We start from the raw sequence: 21,686 nt of genomic DNA on the forward strand, positions 1-21,686 counted from the left end.
AAAACTAAATTGAAAATATTATCGATCTTTTGTCAATATCGATCACTCCCCCCCCCCCCCTCTGCTAAACGCTGAGCAAACTGTCACCGATTCCTTTGCACCTTTCACCTCTTATGTATCTACACACAGACACACACAGACAAACACACACACGCGAATACCTACATGCACACACGTATCTACAGACACACACAGACACACGTATTGACACACACACACCTATGCTAGACTAGCACATTGACACTAAAAGACCAACAAGCCAGCCTTTCCTTACCTATGTACTGTCTATTGAAAGTGTGTGGCGAAGGTGAGGCGGGGCAAATGGGGTTGGGACGATATAGCGTAAAGAAAGGAAAATCGATAGGTTGTATTGGAAATCACTCGATATTTGATCTTATGTGATTGCTAGGGCTGGGTCTCTCGGGTGTTGGTTACAAACATGGCTAAAATATCTAGAGTGACGTGACAATGTTCTTTCAGTACCGTGACAGTGTTCTTTGAGTGCCGTGATAGTATCTATCTCAGTACCGTGGCAGTGTTCCTCAGTACTGTGAGAGCATTTTAGTGCTGTGACAATTTCTATCTGAGTACCGTGACAATATATATCTCAGTACCGTGACAGTATCTAACTCACTACCGTGACAGTATCTACCTCAGTACCGTGACAGTATCTATCTCAGTGCTGTTACATTATCTCAGTACCGTGACAGTATCTATCTCAGTGCTGTTACATTATCTCAGTACCGTGACAGTATCTATCTCAGTGCTGTTACATTATCTCAGTACCGTGACAGTATCTATCTCAGTGCTGTTACATTATCTCAGTACCGTGACAGTATCTATCTCAGTGCTGTTACATTATCTCAGTACCGTGACAGTATCTATCTCAGTGCTGTTACATTATCTCAGTACCGTGACAGTATCTATCTCAGTGCTGTTACATTATCTCAGTACCGTGACAGTATCTATCTCAGTGCTGTTACATTATCTCAGTACCGTGACAGTATCTATCTCAGTGCTGTTACATTATCTCAGTACCGTGACAGTATCTATCTCAGTGCTGTTACATTATCTCAGTACCGTGACAGTATCTATCTCAGTGCTGTTACATTATCTCAGTACCGTGACAGTATCTATCTCAGTGCTGTTACATTATCTCAGTACCGTGACAGTATCTATCTCAGTGCTGTTACATTATCTCAGTACCGTGACAGTATCTATCTCAGTGCTGTTACATTATCTCAGTACCGTGACAGTATCTATCTCAGTGCTGTTACATTATCTCAGTACCGTGACAATTAAAACTGTCATTGTGTGTGCACGCTTTATTTGTAATCTGACGAACACAAAACAGCCACACAAGTTTTTTTTATCATGAGTTTTATCCCCTGGTGTAGTTTGATAGAGTTACCTCCCCCAAACATAAAAAAACAGTTAATCAAATAAAGTTTGGTTACATACAGCAGATGAAGTAGAGTCTATCTACTCAAAATAGTTTCATCTGCTTTAGTTATGAGCACCGATTCAATACTATGTGTAAAAAGTGACTGATGTTGTACAGTTTAATGTTTGAATGCTACGCTAGGTAATGGTACCTTATAAAGGAAAACTCGTGAAGTATTTCTTCATTGAAACATATTCACTTATTCTACTGACATAATTAAAAGTTATTTAAAGTTATTAAACGTTTCCTATTGTCTGAAATCGGCAAGCATAAATCCCTAGTTTTCTCTAAGGATAAGAATTAAAGCTTTTATTTTTTTAATTAAACCAGAACTATTTCTGACTGTATAGAAATCTGTGTTAAAAATCGATACCGACCTTTTCAATAGAGCGAAGGTTCAGAGGAATTTAACTCTGGTTTTAATCGTCTTTTATCTACCCCCATATGAGGGTGGGGAAGGGTGACTGTATGTGTGTGTGGGAGGGTGGGTGGAGGGGGTATACCTGTACAACGTATTTTTTTTTATACCACCGACTTAGTTCCTTAGTTTCTCCTAATCTGGCTTTGACTGTGTACTTTTTATTGCTACATGGGTTGTTATAAAAAAAGGCAATACATTATTGTATCGATATTTTTATTTGTGTGGTCGGGATCGTTGTCAAGGTTAAGGTCAGTGCTAGAGTTAGGGTTAGGGTCAGGTCTAATGTTAGGGTATATGTATGGCTAAGGGGGTCATCCAAAAATGACGTCACGCTTTTTTTGGGATGATTTTTACCTCCCCCCTCCGCTCCTTCACACGTCGTCACAAAAATGCAGACCCCCCCCCCTAAAATGACGTCACACCTCAGCCTTCAACCCCCCCTCAAAATTGCAGTTGAAGTTTTCTTATACCATCGATATTTTTCCAACATCTTGTCTGAACTCTGTTAACAAAAAGTATTTTGATCAATTCTTATTACAATTTATTATAACCGTTTTCTAAAACGCGAAATATCGGCTAAAATTAGTTTTCTAACATTGTTTTTTTTATAATGCAAAAAAGTGACGTCACAACATCTGAACCCCCCCCCCCCCCTCCTTCTCATCACACACCGTCACAAAATTACGGACCCCCCTACCCCCTACGAGTGTGACATCATTTATGGACGACCCCTAAGCCCCTAACTTAGGTTATAGTTTTAGGATTAATCATAAATTGTGGCTAGGCCTATCACAGATCACACACTCTTTTCATACGCGGAGGTTAAAGAAACAGAGGAACTCTACTTCACTTGCCCTTCATATGAATCAGGCCTGGAAATTCTACTTTTTATTTTGTTAACAAAAACCATCGCTTGAATACAATCAGTCGGCGTTTGAATAAGCACCGCAACTTTCAACACCAGTAATACAACACAACTTTGAATGAAAAAAAAATGTACGCACGTTTGGTCGACGTTAGCGCTAAACGCGTACCTGTGACGACAGCGTTTGATGTGTTCCGGTGACGTATCAAGTTATTGTGCTGGAACAAAGGTCGCTATTTGAACTAGAGATTAGGCCAAATCAGAGGGTTATAGAAAAACGGCCCGAAGGAAAGTCCCTCGCACGAATCGCCCGCGACGCTGACTTCTGCAGGGAAAACACGTGTGCCCTTGGTGACCTTGGTGAGGCGTTTGAGGTGTAATGAGAACCTATTATCCTATTACTTAGGTAACGAAGTTTCGCGGGCGTGCCTCGAACTGGCTGAAACGACAAGTGTGTTTTGTGAAGGGGAAATAACTTTCAATTTGATGGGACTGTATTAGGAAGGTTGTTCAGTTGAAAAAGTTAATCATTATCAATATTCGTAAAACAGTATTAGCGTTTTAAGTGTAAATACTAATTTTAAAAAGAAAGTTGTAATTGTCTTTTTTGTTTTTTAAAAAGCCACCTTTTAGTAGCAGTGTTTCTTACATACATTTTTCTGCAAGGGGAGGGGACACTTGAAAAATTTGGGGAGGGCAGTTAAATTTCCGTGCGGTTGTGACACACACACACACACACACATACACTTGTTGAAGTATATATATATATATATATATATATATATATATATATATATATATATATATATATATATATATATATATATATATATATATATTCTATATAAATATTTATTTCAGCTAATTCGATTGGGGTAGGAGTGGGCGGTATGCTTGCTTCGATCGTTCTTGACCTCTTATATAACTATCAAAGCTTGATTTATGGCCGAAAGACTTAATGTCACAAATATTTCCCAATAAAATCACTTCGCATGAGTCTTTTCTGTCTCTTGTTAACGTGCGATCTGGCTGTGAAAGTAAAATACTTTTGATGTTAACACCGTCGAAATTCCCTGAACGAGTGAACGTCCTTATCCGCCCTGCACACCCCCCCCCCCCCCCCCCAATTTAAAAAAAAATATATTTAAGAATAGTAAATTTGACTTATTTTAATTTTAACTACTAATTTTATTGAAAATTAAATATTCTTGCCTTGTCTTCGGAGATGCAAGTAACTACCTTAGAAATAGGTCTAATTGAGTCGAGAGATTGGTCACTGAGTCTGACAGCAAGACACATATTGTGGCCAAAGTAAAGCTTGTAAAAATAAAACTTTATAAATCATTTGTAAACACGAGGCTATGCATGAATTCACAGGTCATGCATGAATTCATAGGCCTTGCTTTAAAACGTATGTCAGACATAGGCCATTCATGAAAACGTATGTCAGGCACACCATTTCAGGTCATACATTGAACTAACACACTCAAACAAAACTACAAAAACACACCCAACACAACCAGAAGAACACTCTGATCTAGGTGCACGCGGAAACCAATATAAATTAGGTCATTTCGGATTGCACACACGTGTCTACTATCCGTGACACAGCCCTACAAAAGAGGGAGATTATTCCGCCATAAAGTATTCAGTTATAAGCTCGTCTCCGTCAATAGCGACTGGGCGCCCTACAAATGGGCCAAGTAAAAGTAAAATTGATTTTTCTCAATGTGTGTTTTGTATTTGAATGTCTGGTATATTTTGATTTATAGAAAGACTGCTCTTTAAAATATTGCTTCTTATCTATGGCTTGCACGCACATAAACTTTATAGCGGAAATCTCATGTCATAATTAATAAACCCCCATGATGTGGTTAACATTAGGTTAAGGTTAGAGATTGAAATACAATGTTCTACTACGCTAACGGTGTGTTAATAAACGATGTGATGTTTTGTGTCTATCTTTTTAAAGCCACTGTTGGAACGGTATACTTTGGAGTTTACATTAGCAATACTATCTTAAACAATAATGCAAGGCACTGCGCCAGGAGGGAGAAGAAGGAGCAAATGAAGGGGGGACCTTGAAATTTTCGGGGGGGGGGGGGGAGGTCACTGTTAAAAGTATATATTTTCTATATAAATTCCATTTCGTTCCAGGGGGGGGGGGGGGGGGGTGGCGGTAGACTTATTTCGGTGGGGGTGGGCACCCCCGAAAAGATGCCTGGAAGAAACTCTGAGAAAGGGAAGGTTAAGACGACATTGAAAAGGAGGACACCACAGACTAAACTAGGCTGCTCGTTGCAGAACTACTTACAGCAGACGGCGGTAAATTATGAGAAAATCGGCTGCGATGCCCCAGCGCCCCTAATATGGGTTAAGGGATGATTGATTGCTTGATGATTGATGATTGAAATAAAATTAAAAAACTTTAACTTGTTATAATCTCACAGAGGCAATGGAAACGTCAGATGAAGTAAGGTTAGGGTATGTGCTGTAATGCTGCTTTGATATATGTACTCAATTTTTATTGTATAGTAGTTCAAAAGTTCAAGACTGTTATATTTTAAGGGACGCCTTTATTGTTTTAAGGTCTTGTTTTGTTCAGTACCGTCATAGGTAGTATCGTACTTGGATAACTTCAGGGGACGTCCCTGTTGGGTACCCGACTTTGTGAAATTAAAGGCTGCAATATCCCTTCATATGCCGAGGTCAAAGAATCAGGTAAACTCTACTGTATCTGTCCTACTGATACCCAGATCAAGACTAAGATCACTTATCTTAGTATTCCACTGAAGGTCAAGGTTATGTGTTGAACAATGGCGTAATGCTGTGCTATTTCACTAGGCTTGACCTACAAAACACACCGACATATAATTCATGTACCTATCCTGCATTACACACCTGTCTTAGTTTTTACGACACCTGTCTAAGATATCTTACATTTTACGTCCGCCAGTATACACATATACGAGCCTTTAAGTACCCCTGGCCATCCATTACATTTACGAGTATTTTAGTACCGTTAGCCATACTTTACACATACACGAGTATTTAAGTATCCTTAGTCATACATTACATATAGGAGTTTTTAAGTACTATTGGCCATGCGTTACACATATATCTACGTGTATTTTAGTACACTTAGCTATAATTTACACGCAAACGAATATTTAATACCCATGACAATACGAGTATTTAAGTACCTTGGTCATAGGTTACACACATACGAGTATTTAATACCCTTGGCCACACGTTACACACACACATACGCACACACACACACACACACACACACACACACACACATACATATATATATATATATATATATATATATATATATATATATATATATATATATATATATATATATATAGCTGTACTAAAAAAAAAGTCCAGCAGTTCCTAACCCCCGACCCACGTGATTTAATACCCACGAGTCTTCTGTACCTAAATCTATGCAGGGATTAAGCCTGAGCATTAGTTCCCTGATCCGACGCCGTATCGTACAAATAACACAAGGATTAGCGGCCACAAAAATCTCTGTCACAACACCCGCCGTGGGTATGTGGGTCGACGTGAATGGTTGCGGCGGTAGAGTTGACATGGTTGCTAGGGACCTTGACAGAGGCGTGGTCCATAGTTACACTGGTAGAGTCAGGACTTCATGGGCTCTCTGATACGCCTGAAACTCAACACCACGTTCACACTTATTTAGTTATTTTATTTTCTACTTTTCAGTAATTCATAATTTGTTAATTCGATACTACCAATGCTGCGACTGAAAATATTTGCTTTAAAGCACTATCATTAGCTCGTGAAGGACGATAATCCCCCCACCCCTAACCCCCTAAAAACTAAATTATCTGCCCATAATAGCCGTCACTAATTCAACCCGGCTCTACGATTGTAAACAATGGGCATGAGCTACAGCTCACAAGACTGGAGAGCAAGGGAGGGGGCGGGAGGAGGGTTAGAAAGTCGGCTTGCTGCGTCGTGGTGTACATGAGGAGAATTATATATATAGATAGATAAATATCCAGGAAAAAAAAAACCCCGAAAAACGTTATATATTAAATGAAAACATTTTTCCCACTTTAAACTATACTCACTTGCTGCGAGTATATCCCCCTAGATATGTATAGTATACATGTTGCAAATGTAAACGCACGAAAACACCGAGTGCAGGTACAAATCCGAGATTGACTAAGCCCTTTTGAGTTTTAGACAGGCTGTTGATTAAATTTTAAATAACCCCCCCTCCCACTTTTTACCTTCCTTCACCGCCCCATTGTCATACGTCGTCGCGATAGAAGCACCCCCCTCCCACCCACCCTCCCACCTATATCTTACGAGAATTAACAAACTATTTAGCGTCAGAATCCACACGTCTTTATGGGACAGTAAATGAATCTATTTTACATTCATAGTATATTTTTTATCCCCTTTTTTTTCCTCATACAAGTAGTTTGCAAAATCAGTTTCCTATGATTGCTTTAGTATTACAGTTTTCATCAACGGCTTGTGAAGCCTGATACAGATTTACAATAGTAATACTTATTTCTGACATGCAGCCTACTTTCATTCATTTAAGATGGTTTACTTATACATAATACCAAACATTTCATTTCAATTTTATTTTTTAACCTGAAAATTTAAATGCTAAATTAGATGGTGATTCAATGTGTCAATCGAAGTGTCTAGACTTTTGCTTGTGTTTTCAATGGTTAAGGAATGTGATCTAGATACTTTAGGTATGTCTAGTTCAACACTAGACCAGCTCTGTAGATTATACATTAGTTTAGCACAAAAGTGAAAAACTATCACAATGAAAAACATGGCACTAGAAATCTTTTTCAGTATGATCAAATATGTTTATTCAAATAACATTAGAGAGTTAAAAAAAAAGTCAGATATTCCGAAAGTAACGAGTTTAAAGATATATTCTGTAGTTACTTTACTTTAATGTTTTGTTTAAGAAATATAACCTACCAAAGGGAGATAAAATTAAATAAAGGGGGACGATCAGTAAAATATCTGAACAAATTTTGGAGTTGGAAATCAATACGTTAAGTCATAGAAGTAAATAGCCGGTTAATGCTGTCATTTGGAAACAAAAATAATTAAATAGCTACTAAAGAAATAAGATTAGAACAGTAGGTTAAAATAAATTTGTTGATAAACAAACTATTTACAATACGCTGTTTCTTTTTAAAATTTAAAATTGCTTAAGTTTTGATGAATTTTAATATTAAGTTGTTTCACTTTTATACCCCAAAGTATTCGCAGTTCTGCTAATTTTATGGAGGTAATGTGGATTAATTTAAATAGCGATTATATTAAAACGACATATTAAATTTGTTTTAAGAGACAGTAGTGTTATTGAAATAATACATAAAAAAAAATTGAGCATCACAAAATGGATGTTTATTGTAGTGTATGGTACATAGCCTTCTTTTAATTTCTATTGTTTGGTGACATGCGAGATATTGTATTGTGAGAACGCATTTTCTGTGTGCGCGATATATATTTAAGCATTCTTTTCTGTGCGGAATTTTTCGCATGTGCAATTTCCTTGCGTGAAATTTCTGCTGTGCGTAACAAGGCGTTACGTGGGGCTTGATACTACTGATAGCTGTGTTATTGGAAGTAGATGTAAGAAAAGAATGTGTTGCAGTTTTAGGTCTTAGAATAGTCGACGCATAGGCCCTATTTATATAAACATAGTCACTTGTTTGGTATAAGATAAGTTAATGTCTTGTTAAAATTAATTACAAGTGTTATGAATAAGAATACTTTAATGATATCACAGATAAAATGGTGTACTGTCATTGAAGTTAAAAACAATCTCAGATATGACTGTCCTGTATCTACAATGAAAATAATGCTTGTTTAAAAGATATTTTTATGCAAGATTATTTTATACAGAAATGTTGACATAAATACATTTTCAAATTATTCATTGTTTTAACCCCCCGCTGCTGTCCATACTGGCTATTTAGGTCACCCTCGTTATGGACACGCCTGTGGGTCAATGGTAAACACGGAAGTGAAGTCTGTTGCCATGGCAATCTGACGCCGCTTCAATTCTTCGTAGCGTGCTGATAGTAAAAAAAAATTGAATGTACAGATTACATTGTGATTTTAAAAAAATATAACGTATCAATTACATTGTGATTGTAAAAAAATATAACGTATCAATTACATTGTAAAAGGTTATATAGCTCTTTTATATTTCCAACCTTTATGAGGATGTATACACGAGTAACCTCAAACAAAGTAAGCTTTAAAAGAATTCTACGGGACCCTCTATTCTTTGGATTCTTTCACAAGTGTTGACCAGAAATATTCCGTCCCGCGTGTTTACATCAAGTGACAAGTGTAACTGATCAAGCGATGGGTTCACATAATCACATGACCAGTAACTTGACCACATGACCAGTTCACATAATCACACGACCAGTTCACTTGACCACATGACCAGTTCACATAATCACACGACCAGTTCACTTGACCACATGACCAGTTCACATAATCACACGACCAGTTCACTTGACCACATGACCAGTTCACTTAACCACATAACCAGTTCACTTAACCACATGACCAGTTTACTTAACCACATGACCAGTTCACTTAACCACATGACCAGTTCACTTGACTACATAACCCCCTGTCAAGTACACCCACCCACGTGACCATCTACTCACGGTCTCCCATCATCCTCTTGATATCGTCCTCCTCCCTAAACAAGTGCAGCGTCACCATGGTGTTGGGGTCCACGTGATGACGCCTCAGTGACTCCACCCCGATGGACTGGACCACGAACGGCTGCACACAGAAACGGGGTCAAGGTTAACTATGCTGGGTGATGAGTTCAAGGGAAACAAACCTGACCTTTCGAACCCGGAAGTGCTTGACTGACCTGGCCGCCATATTCCAGTATAAGCTGTGAAAACGGATGTGCGAACTGTTCCTTGTACTCAGAGTAGGAGGCGGACCTGAGGGTGTTGTCACACAGCATGTAGGTCTTGTATACTGGGGAACATAAGGAAACATGTAGGTCTTGTATACTGGGAACATAAGGGAACATGTAGGTCTTGTATACTGGGGAACATAAGGGAACATGTAGGTATTGTGTACTGGGGAACATGTAGGTCTTGTATACTGGGGAACATAAGGTAACATGTAGGTCTTGTATACTAGGGAACATAAGGGAACTTGTAAGTCTGGTATAATGAGAAACATAAGGGAACATGTAGGTCTTGTATACTGGAGAACATAAGGGAACATGTAGGTCTTGTACTGGGGAACATGTAGGTCTTGTATACTGGGGAACATAAAGGAACGAGTAGGTCTTGTACTGGGGAACATGTAGGTCTTGTACACTGGGGAACATAAAGGAACATGTAGGTATTGTATACTGGAGAACATAAGGGAACATGTGGGTCTTGTATACTGGGGAACATAATGGAAAATGTAGGTCTTGTATACTGGGGAATATAAGGGAACATGTAGGTCTTGTGTATTAGGGAACATGAAGGAACATGCAGATATTGTGTAATGGGGAATATAAGGGAACATGTAGGTCTTGTGTATTAGGGAACATGAAGGAACATGCAGATATTGTGTAATGGGGAACATAAGGGAACATGTAGGTCTTGTATACTGAGGAACATAAGGGAACATGTAGGTCTTGTACACTGGGGAACATAAAGGAACATTTAGGTCTTGAACTGGGGAACATAAGAGAACATGTAGGTCCTGCATACTAGGGATCACAAGGGAACATAGGGGTATTTATAACTGGGAAACATACGGGGAAAATTAAGTCTATAAAACGGGGGAACATAAGGGAACATGTAGGTCGTGTATACTAGGAACCATTAGGGTACATGTAGGTTTTGGTTTATTTGGAAACATAAGGGTTAAGGTTGAGCAGATTGTGTTTTTTTTTTTAACTTTTTAACACGTTTTTCTTAACTCAGCTTCGCGTTTGTTTGTTTGTTTGGATGTTTGTTGTTAAAATTGACATCGAAAATTAGCCCACTTCTGATTGCTCTAGAGATCTGAAATTTGGCATGTAGGCTACTTTCGCCTAACAATTTCAGATGCAATCATAAAAACTAGCAATTAGAGACCGTAATTAGCTTAATTTAATTACGCCCCAAGGACCATAAAATTGAGGACATGATTTCTAAAGATACCGACAAGACTGGAGGCCTATTGACACAGTTACTTCGGCCCCAATCGATGTGAGCGCGCTGGCCGTGATCGTATAGCGGTTAGTACTTCGCGTTGTGGCCGCGACAACCCAGGTTCGAATCCTGGTCGCTCAAGATTTTTAGTCCGTGTATTTATAAACACTTAGTCAAGTCATACTTAATCAAGTCATTAGATAAAGTAGAAAATAAACTATATAAAAAACTTTTTTAAAAACCACGTTTTTCATGTGTAGCAACGGACTAAAAAGGAGAAAATAAAATACTTAAAAAAACTTTTTAAAAAACCACGTTTTTCTTGTGGACTAAAAAGTAGAAAATAAATTTTCATACATTTGATGACAAAAAACGTGGGTCGGGCAGATGGGTCGGGAAATTTGATGGTGAACGTACCCACGTTTTTTGTCATCAAATGTATGAAAATTTATTTTCTACTTTTTAGTCCACAAGAAAAACGTGGTTTTTTAAAAAGTTTTTTTAAGTATTTTATTTTTTTTTAATAGAAATAATTACATCAGCATATACAAATGTGTGTGAGCGTTAGTCTGTAACATAATTCAAACATTTACAAAAAATATCATTACATGGAGAAAATGGTGAACAGTAGTAAAAAAGGGTTTGTCGGTCAACAATTCAAATGAAGGTAATTTGAAATTAAGAAATACAAAAATGGTATTTATACCATAATAGTCTTAAATGTTTTTACAGTTTTGTTAAGAATTTTTTACAACATAAACAGCGGGAGAAATTAATAGTAAAACAATACAGGAAACGAGGTAGCAATAATAAAATATTTGTATACCTCTTGAATAAATTAAATATGTAAGAACATGATAGTTTTTATTATTTAAAGATTGGTAAAATTATAATTTTAGTTTAATAAAATACAAAGTTTTAGAGAAATATTCAATTACTATGTTTATTGTCTGTATTAAACAAAATAATAGAAAAAAATGGTTAGTTAAGAGTTTCTATTTATAGAATGTATCTTCATTTTAAAAGGATTTTGATAATCAATTTACTTGTTGTCTCCCTTATCTATTTGAAAAATTATCAGTTCAAGTTTTTTCAATGGTCACCAGCGAGAAAAGTCTCAAAGGTATTTTAGAGGTCCATAAATTAATTTAAAAATCTTGCACGGCGTAGTTACAATTAATATTGTTATAAAATCCTGTCTGTCTGGTTTTTTTCGGACTTTACTATTTGATGTTTTTATTATTTTCGGTAACTAAATAAAAATTAAAAAAAAAAGCAAAAACAATTTGGTTTTCACGTGTAATGGCGACATAAACAATGGCATCCTGCTATTCGATAGGCCGCCATAAATTTTATTGTACACATTGCAGGCTAAAAATAGAAAAACTAGGTCATGGTGTTTAAATTTGCATTGTTATTTTAAAACTTGGTCTGCAAAGTTTTGTAAACAAAATAACTATAAAGTGGGGCTGTCAGAAATTGATCCCTGAGTTCCTTTACAGCCAATCAATTTTTTTCTTACGAAAGTGAAACATCGGGTTATAACTTAGGCTTGATGAAAATAAATAGAAATGTAACCTTAAACTCAACAAATTATTTTCAAGTTCTCTGGATCTGCAACTTGTATAGCATTGATTCTAAAAATATAAAATTTCTAAATTAATTTTAGGCTTACGTTTTTAATAAAATTTTATCTTTTATTATTTTTATGGTCCTAAATCTAAAAAAGCACATTTTTATTCCATGTCAACAACATTACGGAAGGATTTTCGTCAACTCACTGGTGTTCATTAGTTTGAACTCATACCACATATCGAGTTTGTAATTTATTATGGATGATTAGAATTATATTTGAGTATATTTTTAAACATATTTTTATTCAGTTTAAAAAAAAAATTATTTGCACAAAATGTATATCAGCAGTAAGTAAGTGAGAGTTGCCTTACCAAACCTGACGGTCTGCGGGGAAAGTGAAGTAGAGTTCACCTGTTTCTTTGACCTCGACAGTGTTGCCCAAGACACATGGGGCAAATGAAGTAGAGTTTATCTGCTTTAGCAACATCGACATATGTAGAGATAGTGTGGTCAGTACTATGCCCAGCCGCCTTTGCTTTCCCTAACGTGAGTTAGTTACCCAATATCCCTTCATACGCCGAGGTCTCTAAAGCAGATACACTCTACTTCATCTGCCTCCTGTGTCTCACCACTGCCACGAACCTAAAGAAACAAAGCTGAAACTCACACGGCGACTCAATCAACATCCTCACGACTACTCACGGTCATCGCTTCTCGTCTCCAAGAACTTGACCACTGTCCACGCCTCACAGGCACCAGCAGGGGGAGGGAAGTCTGGCTGCTTGAATCGGGTATCGCTGACGAAAAATCTGGTGGCTGCCTCCGTGGATTCAAATAGGTAAACAACGAGCGCCTCTTTCTGGCGTGGTCCCGAACTCAGGTCGTGTACCTGGTGATAGAATTTTTTTTTACTCAACGGAAATATTTTCTATACTAGGGCATACATGGTTTCAGAATTCAATTTATAATTTTTTTTTATTTTTAAAAATTATATTAGGCCTACCCAGATGCGTAGCGATGGGGGGGGGGGGGGGGGTGCGGAGGTGCGGATCGCACCAGGTGACACCATTTAGGGGGGTGACACCAAGGCAATAAATAGCAAAATATATAGAGAAAAACTTGCGGGGGGTGGTGGAAATCGAAAGCTTGAGGGCGGCTGCAAATCGAAAACTTGAGGGGGGGGGGTGCAGATTGAAAATTTGTCCCCGGGAAGGGTCGCTACGTCTCGGCACCGGGTGACACCCGACCTCGCTACGCCACTGGGCCTACCTATTTTATAAAAATAACTGATATTGATGAGACTCAAATAAAATACTTTAGGAAAAAAATAAATAAAACCCACGTATAAAAACCCTCGTGTCGAAAAGTAAAAGAAATTTCTAACAAGCTTATCTACAACTCAGGAGTTACTATATGTAGATATTCTGTTCTTCCTTCTGACTATTCCAATTGACCTTAATAAGTAAAAGTAAAGTAAAGTTTCCCTTTCAAACCTGACGGTCTATGGGGTAAGTGAAGTAGAGTTCACTTGTTTCTGTGACCTCGGCATATGAAGAGATAGTGTGGTCAGCACTATGCCCAGCCGCCTTTACTTTCCCTAACGTGAGTTAGCTACCCATCAGAGTTGGGTGGACTCAGGGACGGTCTACTGACTTGAACCCGTATTCGAACTCGAGACTAACGGGTTAACAGTCCAGCTCTCTACCGCTAGACCACTCCGTCCCATTGACCTTAATAAGTAGTGTTAACCAATCTCCTATTCATGATAGTACACACAGCAGGAGAAGCACAGTCCACTTTTTTTCTTTTCTCTTGGCGTGAGTAAGGATGATCAGCACGATATCCTGTAGATGTTGTATGAACTCCAGCCCTCACCCGGCTATACTACTTTAAATTTCGTAACAACAGGTACTTTCTTGCTAGCTCAACACTTCACCCTGAACACTAACTTTTTGTTGCGACAATTCCAATATACCCCCCCCCCCTCATCCTGTACACTTCTCTAATGGAATAGGACTGGTAAGTAGGTGACCAAGCAGTTATATGGCTCATGCAGGTTTTATTGAGCCGTAGAACTGGGTGGTGACCTACTTACCAGCCCTATATCGACTACTTACCTTTCTGGCTATTCCTATAACCTTCCACTAAATATAAATCTAATTATCTATATATATAATTCTCTTCTGGGAGACGCTAGAAAACAAGCTGTAAGCGCGCTCCCTACCACCCCACCCCTACATGGTCTGGTGAGCTTTGGTTAACGCTAAATGTTTACATTCGTAGAGCCGGGTTTAGTGACGGCTATTAAGGGCAGATAATTTAGTTTGAAACAATTTTAAACTTAGGGGAGGTAACTAAGAGGAGGCTGCTTTCACGGGGGGGGGGGGGGGTGTAGGGTAGGGTTTGGGGGAAAGGAGGGTGGGGGTAGGGGTTGGGGGAAAGGAGGGTGGGGGTAGTATCGTTCTTAACGACCTACTGATAGTGTTTTAAAGCAAATATTTTCAGTGGCAGCATTGGTACTGTCGAATTCACAAATTATGAATTACTGAAAAGTAGAAAATAAAACAACTAAATAGCGGCATATGATATGCCGCGGGTCGGCTCGTAATACCATAAAGGAACACTAACTACAAACCAACCTGGCTATTCCAATTACCTCCCTCCTCCACGGCTATTCCAGTATACTACATTGTAACTAAACTAATGGAATTCCCACTACTCACCTTCCTGGCTATTCCAATAAACTCCCCCCGAGCAGTGGTGACAGCCCTTTTTCCCAACACGACCGTCTGGGCAGCAAACTCCACATCCCGACCGGGGAACTTGATGAACAGGTAGACGCCGTACCCCTGGGGCGGGCTCCACTGTCGGACTGCCCAGCGCTGGGTCTGATCACCCCAGTGGTTGGAGACGTTCTTTGGTCTGTAGCGGTCCATTGGTCTGCTGATGTAGGGTGGGTTTGGTAATGTAGAGTGGGCTTGGTAATGTAGGGTGGGTTTGGTAATGTAAAGTGGGCTTGGTAATGTAGGGTGGGCTTGATAATGTAGAGTGGGTTTGATAATGTAGGGTGGGCTTGATAATGTAGAGTGGGTTTGATAATGTAGAGTGGGTTTGATAATGTAGGGTGGGCTTGGTAATGTAGGGTGGGTTTGGTAATGTAGAGTGGGCTTGATAATGTAGAGTGGGCTTGGTAATGTAGGGTGGGTTTGGTAATTATAGAGTGGGCTTGGTAATGTAGAGTGGGCTTGGTAATGTAGAGTGGGCTTGGTAATGTAGTGTGGGTTTGGTAATGTAGGGTGGGCTTGATAATGTAGGGTGGGCTTGATAATGAAGGGTGGGTTTGGTAATGTAGGGTGGGTTTGGTAATGTAGGGTGGGCTTGGTAATGTAGGGTGGGTTTGATAATGTAGGGTGGGCTTGATAATGTAGGGTGGGTTTGGTAATGTAGAGTGGGTTTGGTAATGTAGAGTGGGCTTGATTATGTTGGGTGAACTTGATAATGTAGGGTGGGCTTGATAATGTAGGGTGGGCTTGACACACTAGGTAACGGGTTGAAAGCGTTACTTAACCCCACGTTTAACCTAAACAATAACATTCCCCCCCCCCCCCCCCGAAGCTTTCCTAGCCTTGGCTCTATACGATACATATATGTAATTAAAGTATTTTTTTCTTCTAAATATTTCTATTAAAGTAATTAACTATATAGGCTATAGGGCACTATATATTGCGTGTTAGCACACGACACATCTAGGTTTTCTTTCACCAAACAATGCAAGGTACACATTAGGAGCTGAGTATGCTCAATATCGTTTTTATGTTTAAAGATGGCATCATGGGGATTAGAACTTGTATTTTAATTAAATTCTACTGCAATTGGATATTTTACTTTCGATAAAACATTGCCATAAAATTAAACAAATTATGTGAACGTCAACTGTTTGTGAGTTGAGCAAGGGCTAAGAAAGCGATAAGTGCGCAATCACATACAATTTAGTTTTTAAAACGTTTTTCTTAACTCAGCTTCGCGTTTGTTTGTTTGTTTGGTTGTTTGGATGTTTGTTGTTAAAATTGACATCGAAAATTAGCCCACTTCTGATTGCTCTAGAGACCTGAAATTTGGCATGCATGCTACTTTCGCCTAACAATTTCAGATGCAATCATAAAAACTAGCAATTAGTGACCGTAATTAGCTTAATTTAATTACGCCCCAAGGACCATAAAATTGAGGACATGATATCTAAAGATACCGACAAGACTGGAGGCCTATTGACACAGTTACTTCGGCCCCAATCGATGTGAGCGCGCTGGCCGTGATCGTATAGTGATTAGTACTTCGCGTTGTGGCCGCGACAACCCAGGTTCGAATCCTGGTCGCTCAAGATTTTTAGTCCGTGTATTTATAAACACTTTTTTAAAAACCACGTTTTTCATGTGTAGCAACGGACTAAAAAGGAGAAAATAAAATACTTAAAAAAAACTTTTAAAAAAACCACGTTTTTTATGTGTAGCAACGGACTAAAAAGGAGAACGGACACGGTAACACATTGTTAACGGTGACACGGTTGGTACGCTGGGCATGCTAAAATACACATAAACACGTTTTTCCTTAACTCAGCTTCGCGTTTATTTGTTTGTTTATGGGAGATTTGATCACGTGATTCGTGAGTAGATCTCCACGCCAGCAACGTAAATTACACCCTTTCTCTGTTTAAAGCGTATCGGTCGCTCAAGATTTTTTTAGTCCGTGTATTTAAAAACACTTAGTCAAGTCATACTTAATCAAGTGATTAGATAAAGTAGAAAATAAACTATATAAAAAAACTTTTTAAAAACCACGTTTTTCATGTGTAGCAACGGACTAAAAAGGAGAAAATAAAATACTTAAAAAAAACTTTTTAAAAAACCACGTTTTTCTTGTGGACTAAAAAGTAGAAAATAAATTTTCATACATTTGATGACAAAAAACGTGGGTCGGGCAGATGGGTCGGGAAATTTGATGGTGAACGTACCCACGTTTTTTGTCATCAAATGTATGAAAATTTATTTTCTACTTTTTAGTCCACAAGAAAAACGTGGTTTTTTAAAAAGTTTTTTTTAAGTATTTTATTATGGTCAGTCATATAGGCTAAATCACAAATAACAAAAATAAAAACAGTCTAAGATTATGTTATTTTTTATGTTACTTTTAGAAGCCTTTGAATAGACGGCCGGGGTATGACTTGGCCCAGAGGTAGATCGCAAGACTGCTTACCCGAAAGTTTCAAGTTCGAATCCAAAGCAGTAGAAAGTAGAACGTCTCTGAGTCCACCCAGCTCTGATGGGTACCCAACTCAAGTTAGGGAAAGCAAAAGCGGCTGGGCATAGTGCTGACCACACTATCCCCTAAGATCACAGAAACAGGTGAACTCTACTTTACACGCCATATGGACCATAAGGTTCGAACTTTACTTACTTTTTACTTAGATGGACACATTTGTTTATTCGGTCAAAAAAATAATTAAACTATGTCCTAAATATTTTATTGATTAATATGACTGCTAAACTTGTATATAAATTTACAGTAACTTAAGGGGATATGCTATGTTTTTTTCTATTTTTTACACTTTAAGATCTAAAGCCTTTTAAATACTTTTATCATATTTGGCATATAAAAGTAAGTATTAAACAGCAAAAAAGAGGGTCGAAAACAATTTCGGTTGTCATGGAAACCCAAAAAACCTCCGCCATTTTGAATTTTTCGGTACTTTTAAAAATACTAAGGCTTTTTTATTTATGCACCTATAGCAATCAAATTTAAACTGCTTATATTTCAGTATATATTAAAACTTTTGTCACGACAACTTTTTGAAATAATTACTACTAAGAATTTTACAAGGTTTAAAAAATCGTACCCTTTTTAGTATTCAAAAGTTTCAAAATGTGCATATTAATTACCAAATACTTTTTTTCTATGAAAGCAATCACAATTCCCTCGTGACAAAAGTTGTATTTTCGCATCAAGAACATTTACTGAAAATATGGTTGGCATTGTTTAATAAATAAAAAAGTAGTAGGCTTTTTAGTGTTGAAAACCTGTGAACTGAGAAAAACAGCCAAAAGTAATGAAAACTAGGTCAGGAAAGTACCATATCTGTGTAAACTGCAAAGCCGATTGTAAGCTTTGGGTGTTTCCGAGATGTAGGAAATTAAGTTTATTAGATACATGAGAAGTCCAGCTTTCCAATGATGTCAAATACAATATAATGACGGATATAAAACTTTTCATAGAGAACTTGTAAGATTGGGAAAAATTGATTATTTTTTAATTAATAGGGTCATAAAAATCGTAATTTCAACACATAAAATATTTTTTTCTCTTTAAAGATATTATTTTCTTTATACAAAAATGGACAAAGTATCCAAAAGTGCAAGAAACCCATCATGATGAAAAACAAGAAATTTTGTGATTTTTTTCTGCGCATATCCCCTTAAAAATAAATTTGCAAAATGCACGAACGCTGTGATTTAAAAAAATTATATCTGACAATAAATTCGCTCTACTTAGTCAAAATTTACACATGACAATAAATTCGCTCTACTTAGTCAAACAAATCCGACAATAACATCAACGATATCACTGATTACATTTAAGTTACTGCTAGATATAAGATTCCTTTCATGTTTGACGTATCAGTATACGTCCCATTAGCAGTGCTGTCGGTTTTCTCAGTTATGTGGGTACCAGTACCGTTATAAGTTCGATCATATTTATGAATCAGGTCGAAAAATAAATGCAGTGATTGGATTCAGGATTGAAATATCGTATTAACGTTATCAACGATTACACTATTTCGATTACATGGGTGCTTAACGCCAACTGTTCTTTTTCATATGTATTTAAAAATCAGGTTGAAATATAAGTTTGCAGCGGTTACTGTTAGGATTAACGTATCGCAGAATATAAAAGTTGTAGCGATTACTGTTAAGATTAACATATCGCCGCAACGATACAAGCAATGCTACTACCACGATTACAACCGTACCAATAAGCCAGTTGTACCTCTGCACGTATTTAAAAATCAGGTCCAAAAATAAAAGTTTGTTGCGGGTATAAAAAAAAAAGTTTGGAGAAACCGATCAATATCGCACTCTTTCATCGAGCCGTCTGATATAGTACTTTTCATTTCTTATCAGCGGCCAATAATCTATAAGCCTTTGACGCCGAGCCCGACGCCTTAGTTACTTCTTTATGGGCTGGTGTCTGTGTGTCATTGTGTTTGTGTGTGTGTCATTGTGGGGACCTATCTCTAAGGAACTCTCACACATACACATTCACGTACAGTCACATACATAAACATACATACATGCATACATTTATTCTCAAACAGGCTATCTATTACGCATAAATACATACACACAACCACACATATACACCTCCCCACCCCCCCCCCACACACACACCCACACAAAGGCTAGAAATTCGACACACGTGTAATCTAAATGGCCTTCAAAAATACACTTACACAGCGTGAGATAACACTACCCATTATGCGTGACACATACATACATACATACATATATACTTACATACACACACAAGCCTATTCACAAATTCTCACCTCGCTCATACTGTTTCCCATACGACCATAACATAAACTCAGCATACACCATTATTTCATTCATACACACTTCATAACATTGTCTTCTAAAACAAGAACTTATTGTTTTTCAAACTTGCAGCTCATTCGAGCAAATCTCCCTCGTTCAACATGTCATAAAATATTCAACATCAACGGTTCACGTTTTTTTGTTTTCAAATTTCGCTCGTCAAGTTCGCAAATCATATTTTAGACGCGTAGATCACATTAAGAATTCCATTCGCTGAAATCATCAGCTTTAATTGTCGTGAAACCCCCTGTCTATCTTGCATCTTTATCTTTTAAATTTTGATCAAATTTAATTAAATCAATAGAGATAAGTAACTTTGAGGACCGTTTTAGAAACGAAACAAATACGAGGCGCCACGGTGAAAATAAAACGTGTAGATAGCGTATATGTTTACTATTTCCATGACAACCATCGCATTAAATGGTTAGACTTATATTCTGTTACGCATAATTACTGAGATGCCATTATTTATGTAGAATCTACATTTAAAACTGCTTAGTTTACTAACTCAACTAACACTAATAGAAAATAACATTGAAATTATAATATGTATTTTGATTCATCGATAAATATTTAAATAAAATGTAGTAATAATCTTTTAATTAAAAAAAATCAACTTTACTAGTTGTCTGATTTAAAAATGCGATTTAAAAAATTAGATTGATTGCTCTTTCGAAGTTCAGTTAACATCCATATCGGTGTTAATAATCAGTTAATGTTTATATTTTCTGAACTATTATTTAAAAAAAAATAGGCCTACGCTATTATTTTAAAGATTTTCAACTTAGAATTTCAAAATAAAGTAAGCTCGTCTTATATAGATCTATTAAAAACCATAATCAAGTCAAATCAACGACAACGCAAATTAAAGTGTTGGATCATGTAAACAACAAAAGTTGTATACGTCCAGCTTCAACAGATGCCGCGACACAGGGCGAGTGTGTAATGAGATACGATAAAAGAATGTTAATGAAGGAAACACGTTGCTAAGAAAGCTGAATCCTCTTACCTGAGCGGTTCGAGTCACCGATCCTATGGTGACCTACCTGTAGCACACGACACACACCAACACACACACACACCTGAGATCAGGGTACCTGGCCTGATAGTTACAAGAAATCGATAAATTGAAATCTGCGCTTTAACGAAAAGAACAATAAATATTTTACTACGCCAGCGTATACCTGTCAGGTAGGAATAAATAAAAAATTCACCTCGGGGCTGTGGTGATAAGTATTGGGGTAGAAGTTAATGATTTATTTACAGTAATATACACAGTGAATACACAGGTGGTAGTATAATACAAAGATCAGTTTTATATTTGGGTTAGTACGCGGCGTAACTAGGCGATGTTGGGGTGGGGGGGGGGGGGGATTGGCGCTTCTCAATTTTACTTTTTTAATTTTATAAAAATATACACAAATATGCAAAGCAAAGTATCGAATCCGATACATTTTTATCTAACTAAGGAAGTGTAGGGTTTTAAAGTCAGCGATTCTGTCAAATAGATTACGCATTATGAATATACGATAGTGTA

At 37.4% G+C, this 21,686-nt stretch overlaps 1 protein-coding gene across 2 annotated transcripts; it reads right to left on the minus strand.

Moving 5' to 3' along the window:
- Positions 1-8,206: 8,206 nt before the first annotated feature.
- Positions 8,207-21,270, minus strand: LOC131957450 (uncharacterized). Of its 2 annotated transcripts, none has more exons than XM_059322270.1 (6): positions 21,159-21,270; positions 15,227-15,443; positions 13,206-13,392; positions 9,656-9,768; positions 9,441-9,561; positions 8,207-8,831 (listed from the first exon to the last, which is right to left on the minus strand). In XM_059322270.1, exons 2-6 carry the CDS (start codon positions 15,437-15,439, stop codon positions 8,743-8,745), a joined length of 723 nt encoding a protein of 240 aa, XP_059178253.1. In that variant the 5' UTR covers positions 15,440-15,443; positions 21,159-21,270; the 3' UTR covers positions 8,207-8,742. The 2 variants fall into 2 exon arrangements, with proteins under 2 accessions (XP_059178253.1, XP_059178252.1); XM_059322269.1 differs by having other exon boundaries at positions 15,227-15,446; positions 21,159-21,262.
- Between the last annotated feature and the right edge of the window lie 416 nt (positions 21,271-21,686).

This window comes from Physella acuta, unplaced genomic scaffold (genome assembly GCF_028476545.2).
Source record: "Physella acuta isolate Inbredline_101_S28 unplaced genomic scaffold, ASM2847654v3 ptg001244l, whole genome shotgun sequence".
Classification (NCBI taxonomy): Eukaryota; Metazoa; Mollusca; class Gastropoda; family Physidae; genus Physella; species Physella acuta.